The 7,929-nt window shown below is 31.8% G+C and overlaps 1 protein-coding gene across 1 annotated transcript; it reads right to left on the reverse strand.

The window, feature by feature from the left end:
• Positions 1-3,981: 3,981 nt before the first annotated feature.
• On the reverse strand, positions 3,982-7,923 carry LOC127744071 (G-type lectin S-receptor-like serine/threonine-protein kinase At4g03230). The gene is made up of 7 exons (XM_052256341.1): positions 6,673-7,923; positions 5,734-6,339; positions 5,416-5,621; positions 5,112-5,322; positions 4,765-5,002; positions 4,528-4,678; positions 3,982-4,426 (listed from the first exon to the last, which is right to left on the reverse strand). Exons 1-7 carry the CDS (start codon positions 7,664-7,666, stop codon positions 4,127-4,129), a joined length of 2,706 nt encoding a protein of 901 aa, XP_052112301.1. The 5' UTR covers positions 7,667-7,923; the 3' UTR covers positions 3,982-4,126.
• Positions 7,924-7,929: the final 6 nt, after the last annotated feature.

The following is a 7,929-nucleotide window of genomic DNA, read 5'->3' on the forward strand; positions in this document are numbered from 1 at the left end:
TGAGTATGGAAACATTATACCATTTAAACTATAGTTTATTAATAAGAATAATAATTCTTTTTACTATTACTATATTATTAAATTTTATTCTATACAAGATATCTATTATAATAGTATATGAATTTTTAAAATTTGTTGAGGGACCAAGGACACTGCTTGCCCCCTCCCTGACTGCATCTGTATGATTCTATTCAGATTTGTGAAACGAACATATGCATGTCACCCATCTTTTCGATCTCTAATTAGTTGATTATTATTAAATTAAAGCAATATTTTTAGTTGAAAGGAAAATGTCATCGTGGGTGTGCCGGAATGTTTAAAACGAGAGCTTCATGGAAATAAACATGTAAATGTAGTTTGGTTGGGTACGTACAACATGATTTAATTTGAAATTGAGGAGGAGTTAACTAATTAAAAGCATGATAATGATGATGTTCAACAGTTCAAGCATGAGTATTTAATTTGAACATCTTAATACTACTTTAGGAGAATACGACTTTCAGCTTAAGGATTAAACCTAGTGCGATGAAAATGGGTAAGCAACCTACCTCAATACCTCCTCAACCATTCAAGCATCACGGGACTGAAGGCGTTGACCGCTTTTCACCAGGTCAAAGTCAAACTATAGAAAATTTGTTCCCTTTTATAATTTTTAGAATTTTTAGATGTTACAATTTTAAATGTATAAATAATTGAAAAATATTTTTATTGAATTAGAAAATTTTAAAATTTAATTTCTATTATATTTTATGTTTTTGGCATTTGGTTTAGTTTTTTAATTTTAAATAAAATCTCAATTTTTTTTAATTGACCGTAAGCAAATAGAGTAATTAGAAAATAAAATAAATGAATATACGATCCAATAATAATAATGGGCCGGAGGCAACTTATTTCATCATGAAATTCATGTGTGAGAATTTTTTACATTATTGTTATGCATTGGAAAATAAAAAATTAGTACCTCAATTGCTGTAGAAGCACCATGTTTGCCCATCCCAGAAATGTTTTCCACGCAACCTGATCATTTTCTTTTTCATTTCACTTTGTTTCTTTTATGAAAAGAAAAGCATTATTTCTTTATTTTTTGGTGTGACTTGCCTTTCTTGTCCCACACAAAAAGTTGATCATCAACCAAAAGTTGGATAGCAGCAATAATAACAAAATTACTTTTATCAAGGAGGGTTGCTTCGATCTGTATCTATGATGTGCTTGAGAAATCATCAATACCTCACAAACAATGAGTTATAACTCAAATGATATAATTTTTATAGATTAAACGAGATCAAATTTAAGTAAATTCAAACCCGATCTTAAAAATAAAAAGACATCGAATTTATTTTGACCCAATCTGAAGTGACTTGAAAAAAATCGGGTTAAACCCAAGAGAGTCGATCCGATAAAATATTAGTATATACAAATTTGTAAATTTTATATATTAAAATAATAAAATTTTATTTTTAAAAAATAAATTTAACAAATATTAGATCATATTTATATCAAAATAAATTATTTTAAAACAAAAATAATATCGTATAATAAAAAAATTCATTGAATTATAAAAGTATAACATTATTAATTAACTCAAATATATATTTCTTTTATTGTAAAAAATCATTTTAGACCAGGTTGAGTTACTCAAAGTAACACCCAAACCTAACCCAAAAACAATACCAAATAAAAATAAAAACCTGAATCGACAAAATATGTCTGGTGTCTAGACTGGATTTCGAACCAGACCGGACCTTAAACGCGCTTAATTTTTTTATACTCACCTAAAAATTAAAAATTCAAGTCTTTTTATCTTTAAAAAATAATAAAAATATAAAAAGCATTTCAACAATATTGCAAATCATGGCTGTTATAAACCTATAATCTATAATCTAATATAGAGTTACTTGCCTTTTTCACATATAACTATGAATTGATTGGATTCTCTTGCATTTCTTTTTTCTACCTGCTAAGTTACTTTCACTGAGCCCTCTCAGCCGACGGACTAGGAGGTTACTTTTGACCATTCACACACAAACTACTTGTAAAAAGAGTAAACCATTCATATACATTTGGTTGGCTTAATTATTTTATACTTATGTAATCAAAATAATAATTTGAAAGTTGTCACAATTAAAGAGGCCTACACACGGAACAAAGGAGTGCTACGACAGTAAATTTTGTGATTTGTAGTCATTAATTAGTATTTTTAATGATATGAAATTATATTTAATAATATAAGATTATTTATTTTTTTTTTTGTTAATTAAGTGCTAGTCAAATTTTAATAAAACTGTTAGTCCCTAAATTTTCTCTGAAACAAGAAAAAAAGACAAATAAGTCCCTGACTTTTTAAATTTTTTACAAATACATCTTTGACAAAATTTAAATACAAAAAAGTCCCCAACTTTAACAAACTGAGGACAATTTAGTCCTTCGGTTTATTTGCCTCTCATACACCAAACGTAACTGGCTGATGTGGCTGAAACGGTATTCAGGTGTCTGTTACGGTGCCATGCTGGAAGGGGAATAAAGTTCAAAGGACAAATAAGTCATAAACGTCATTTTACAAATAAAGTTCGAAGGACAAATAAGTCTTTAAGAATTTAGTTCATTATACTTTTATATGTATCATATATTACTATCTAATTGAAATATACCTATATTATGTATCATATATTACTATCTAATTTAATAATCAAATGTGTCACATGACACTCTTATTAAAATTGAGAGAAATTTTTTTTTCAAAATTAATAAACTCCTTTCCTAAATTCTCTCGTATACCTCTCTCCATTTTTCTATTTCTCTCTACTATTTTTACTCTATATATAATTATATTTTATATTAGTAATTTGACAAATCAAAATATATCATCCGATATTTTTTTACAATTAAAATATTTTAAATGTGAAAATATACACATTAAATTATTTTAAATTTTAGATAACGAATGTTAAAATTAATTATTAATAGAAAATTAGATTTTTTCATATAAAAATAATAACTAAAAATCTTATTATTTAATTTTTTATCTGCAGATATCTTGGTCTTCTTAATCAGAGACTTTTGTCAATTTACGAATTTTTTATAAAAGTAGTTTGATTTTATAAATCTTTTGTGCCATGCATAATTTATACCGTTAGAACAAAGTGAACTATAATTTAAAAAAAATTATTCTCATAATGTTATTATGGATAAAAACACTAGTTCTAATATAATACACAAATACACTAATGCTAACTTAATACATGAATGATGCACAAATGAACTAATGCTAACTTGATGCATAAATAAACTGATGCTAACTAATGCCACTGGTATGATGAAAAATGAACTAATGCAATTTAACAAATTCTAATATAATATATACACAAATGTATTAAAACTGAACTAATGCAATTTAAGAAAAAAAAGTAGAAACAGAACAAGTCCAATTTCTGCAATTTTAATACAAATAATTTAAATTACAGAATACAACAAGTTAACTAGATTTTAAAATAATAGAAGCATAATAGAAGTATAATGAACTAAATTCTCAAGGACCTATTTGTCCTTCGAACTTTATTTGCAAAATGACGTCAAGGACTTATTTGTCATTCGAACTTTATTCCCCTTCTAGTGTGGCACCGTAACAGACACTTGGACACCGTTTCAACCACGTCAGTCAGTTCCGTTTGGTGTATGAGAGACAAATAGATGGAAGGACTAAATTGTCCTCCGTTTGTTAAAGTTAGAGACTTTTTGTATTTAAATTTTATCAAAAATGTATTTATCAAAAATTTAAAAAGTCAGGACCTATCTGTCTTTTTTCCCCAAAACAAAAAACAAAGCATAAGCAATAATATTGATAAAACTAGTAATAAAAATCATAGCTTTATCAGAAACTAGACAAGTAGCCTAGACTGTAGGTGTATACAAATTTTATAATTTTATTTATTTAGTCACATTTTAAATAAAAAAATACTTTTATAATATATTAAAATCCAACTTTACAATTCATTGTTTAAAGAGCCAAAAAAAATATTTTTAAATAAAAACAATTATAAAATCTTTATTAGAGTATCACCAAATTTCATACCTTAATAAGAAGGAAATCTTATTTATTTACAACGCCGTGACATTATATTGCCATACCCTATCGACCTTCTTGAGTGTTGCTTTCAAAGTGAAGACTTATTTCCGGTCTAGTGGAAGAAGTTGTGCTAGATTGGCCTCTGCTCCCAGAAAAGGTTGGTTGTTTTGGGCTTGAAAGGCTTGCAATCTCACCATCAAGTAATGTCAAAACAGTTGACATGGTTGGTCTATCAGCTGGATCATCTTGTACACACAAGAGTCCAATATGTGCACACTTAATAAATTGATTTGCAATGCAACTTTCACTGAGGCACATGTCCATTAAATCTATCATCCTATTCTCTGTCCATAGTCTCCATGCCTGGAATAGATTTAATACAAAAACTATGATAATAAGGCATGTAGATTACTATTTAAGGTTGAAGGGAAAAAAGGGAAACGAGTTCATCAGCTGAAACATACATAAGTCAAAAGGCTTGTAAATTGGTCAGATTGATAAAATCCGGTGTTCTTTTTTCCACTAAGAATCTCAAGAAGCACTACACCAAAGCTGAAAATATCAGATTTTGTTGAGAAAAGTCCTTCTAATGCATACTCAGGAGACATATATCCGCTACAAAAAAGAAGAATTATTAGCATTTTATTGCTACACCTTAGGACAGCTATCAACATTTTATTGCAAACATCAAGTTAACTTACTAGGTTCCTACAACTCTTTCGGTATTTACCTCAGATTCTTTGCCTGCCACTATTTTTGCCAATCCAAAATCTGAAAATTTTGGTTGCATTTCCTCGTCAAGAAGAATGTTACTGGTCTTTAAATCTCTATGAATTACTCTTAACCTGGAGTCTTGGTGAAGATAAAGTAAACCCCGTGCAATTCCTCGGATTATGTTAAATCGCATTTCCCAATCCAGAAGTATGCTTTGTGTGGGATCTTTCAATATTTCCATTTGCCATTAGAAACAAGTCAAACAACACGTCTTAGCATACATAAAACATTTAAAATGCAGTAAACATAGTGATAAATATATTTTGAAACTAACCGAATATAAATGAGTCCAAGCTCTTGTTAGGCATGTATTCATATAGTAGAATCTTTTCATCTCCTTTGATGCAGTAGCCCCTTAATCTAACAAGATTTCGATGTTGAAGTTTGGCTATCAAAACAACCTCATTCTTAAATTCCTGCAAGCCTTGTGATGAGACATTAGAAAGCCTCTTTACTGCAACAATTTCACCACTTTGAAGCTTACCCTGAAAGCAAAAATCATCAAACTACATTATCTAAAAATAATTATTGGTTGACAAGAGAATAACTAAATAAAGATGAAGCTGTGCCTCAATCACCTTGTAAACCGGTCCATAACCACCGCGTCCAAGTTTATTTGCATCAGAGAAGTTATCTGTAGCTACTACTATGCTCTCAAAATCAAAATAAGGTACCTCTATGCCTTCATTGTCCTTTTCTTCTAATCCCCCATCCTCAATCAAATCTTTCACATGTCTTATACTATCAATGAAGCGTTTTCGTTGTTTCACATTGCTTTCCTTGCCTTGAATAAATGCATAGAATAACAACGTTATTGATTTCTCACTAATGTAGACATAAGATTCTAAGGCAAATTCAAAATTCCAATGTGTATATATATATATAAACAAAAGTACCTATCTTTGGAGTTATTTTCCTTCTCCATAGATAAGCAAAAGTTATTGCACATGCCAGAATAATCACACTTCCAAGAGTTATCCCAAGAATCAAAGAAATTTGACTTTTGGATTTTCCTTTATCTGCTATAGTACACTCTAGAGCAATCCCATCCCAATGATAATTTTTATCACAAAGACACCTCTTTCCACCACTGGCTACTTTACAACTTGAATGGTTCCAACCTACGCAGTCTTTAGGCTCAGAACAAACAGGTTCATGCGGTGGTTCCCAAGTAACCTCTACTTTGGCTTTATCAAAACAATCATATGCAACAGAAAATGGAGAGTGTATCTGCATAATTTCATTACTTTCAGATCTCTCATCTTCGCAGTGCGTATTTGATGGATCAACCTGCATGACAAACTTTCTGGATTCTGAATACACTACAGCAACTCTCTGATAAGTTGCATTGGAATTGGAAGTTCTAGAAATGAAGCTAAGCTGGCCTGTTGAGAGGTTACATCTGAAGTTGAAGTACATAGGGTCACCACAGTTCGAACTAGTGCTCAATGGATAAGGCACCATGTTTGTCCCACATGGTTCACAAGTTCTTGGAGTTGGTTCTGCAATGCAATTCCAACACCAAGGTTTTAACTTTTAACGAGGCTGGATTTATGAGAAAAATACTTTTAATTGCAAAAACGTTGAACGCTGATAATTCTAACTATGAAAATATAAACTAGTTCAAAAACCAATAAAAAATTAGATTAGTGCGACAAAACCATCCAAAAAAAACTGTCTTTTAGGTAGTTTTGTCGAATTAACCAAATTTTTTTATGGATATCAAGTTGTGCTCAGATTTTTCACACTAAGAAGGCTTAGCTGTTTTTGTACTTGCTTATCTGTTCTGCTTTTAATTCTTCCAATAATTTATCAAGAAAAAAAAATGAAAGTACCTATGTCTGATATGTCTACTCGAACATAGAAACTATGAGCACCATTATCTTCATCATTATCAATATCATCACCATGGAAGCCTTCTTGAAGTGTAACTAATTCCTCTGTCCAGATCCCACAACTTTTCTGGGCACTATCATTATCATCACCACTTTTGGAAGTTGCAGCCTTTGCATCATACGAATAGGCCTGGCACTCAGGACACTTGCTTAGACAAATTTGTTTGCATTCTGTTTCACTAGCTGCAGGGTGTTGTTCATCGGGTGGTTCTCTTGCTTTCACATTCACTAAATTCAAGAACGCTGTAGTGTCTCCACTGCATGACCCTGAATTTCTTGTACATCCCCTGACACCACCAATAACACTGCTGAATCCCGGTAAACACTTGCACTCCTTGATGTTGAGATTAATCAGATTATAATCACAGCTTGCGAAGTTGCCACAGATATTATACCTGTCGCAGGAGCTATTTGGGGCCTTCCAACGAACGATCCAATCTTGTTGGATACCATCCCATGTTAGAAACTGAAGCTCCCCATTGTACTTCATCACTAGCCTCGTCTTGTTAAATTCATCAACGGGAACACGCGTAATCGGCAATTGTTTTTTGCCAAACCTGTTACCAATGTTTTTGTAGGGGGGAGTGTTTGTTGCAGAAGAAGGGTCTTCGTCTGTGCTTGTTTGGTTGTTCAACAAGAAATCTACGGTTCCAAACATAGACCCTGGACTCAGATTCTTTGTTCCTCTTTCCCAGTAAAGCTGGTTGTTCTTCGAAATCACATAAGAGTTGAGATTGTCTCCATCTGAAGCCATCATGAAGGTGTAGCTTCCACTTTGAGGATCATTGTCACTGCTCCAAGAAGTTAGCTTCAAATCCAAGTCCATGTTCATTCCCAGAAGAAACGTATCGGTGGGGTGATCGAAGCTCTGATACATAGTAGTAGTCTTCCCCGTTTGATCATATTGTAACAGCATAAGGTTCCCAGAATCCATTAGTTTCACTGTGATGTTTGTGGAAGAGGAGTTTCCAAGTTTTGTGGACCAATATGTTTCCCCTGAAGAATCTGTTACTACAAGGTTTCCATCTTGTGCAATTTGAAAGACTCCATTGTTATTGGAACCTACAGGTCGGTCTCTGTTGGCAACCCATACCAGTGTTCTTTGTGTTCCAGGGAACTGTGTTGTGTTATACCATATCCCGAGGTAACTGTCATTAGGCCTTGCCTTTGGAGAAAAGAAGCCTAGTATGAATTTCT

This window comes from Arachis duranensis, unplaced genomic scaffold, assembly GCF_000817695.3.
Source record: "Arachis duranensis cultivar V14167 unplaced genomic scaffold, aradu.V14167.gnm2.J7QH unplaced_Scaffold_232525, whole genome shotgun sequence".
Taxonomy (NCBI): domain Eukaryota; kingdom Viridiplantae; phylum Streptophyta; class Magnoliopsida; order Fabales; family Fabaceae; genus Arachis; species Arachis duranensis.

Bases quoted from the DNA above. Each gene is read 5' to 3' on its own strand.
- LOC127744071 (XM_052256341.1), bottom strand. From the start codon at position 7,666: ATGGATTCTGGGAACCTTATGCTGTTACAATATGATCAAACGGGGAAG. The intron at 6,340-6,672 runs GTACTTTCATTT...ATTGCATTGCAG, and splicing joins AGTAGACATATCAGACATAG to AACCAACTCCAAGAACTTGT. The intron at 5,323-5,415 runs GTGATTGAGGCA...TTTTGCTTTCAG, and splicing joins GTTATGGACCGGTTTACAAG to GGTAAGCTTCAAAGTGGTGA.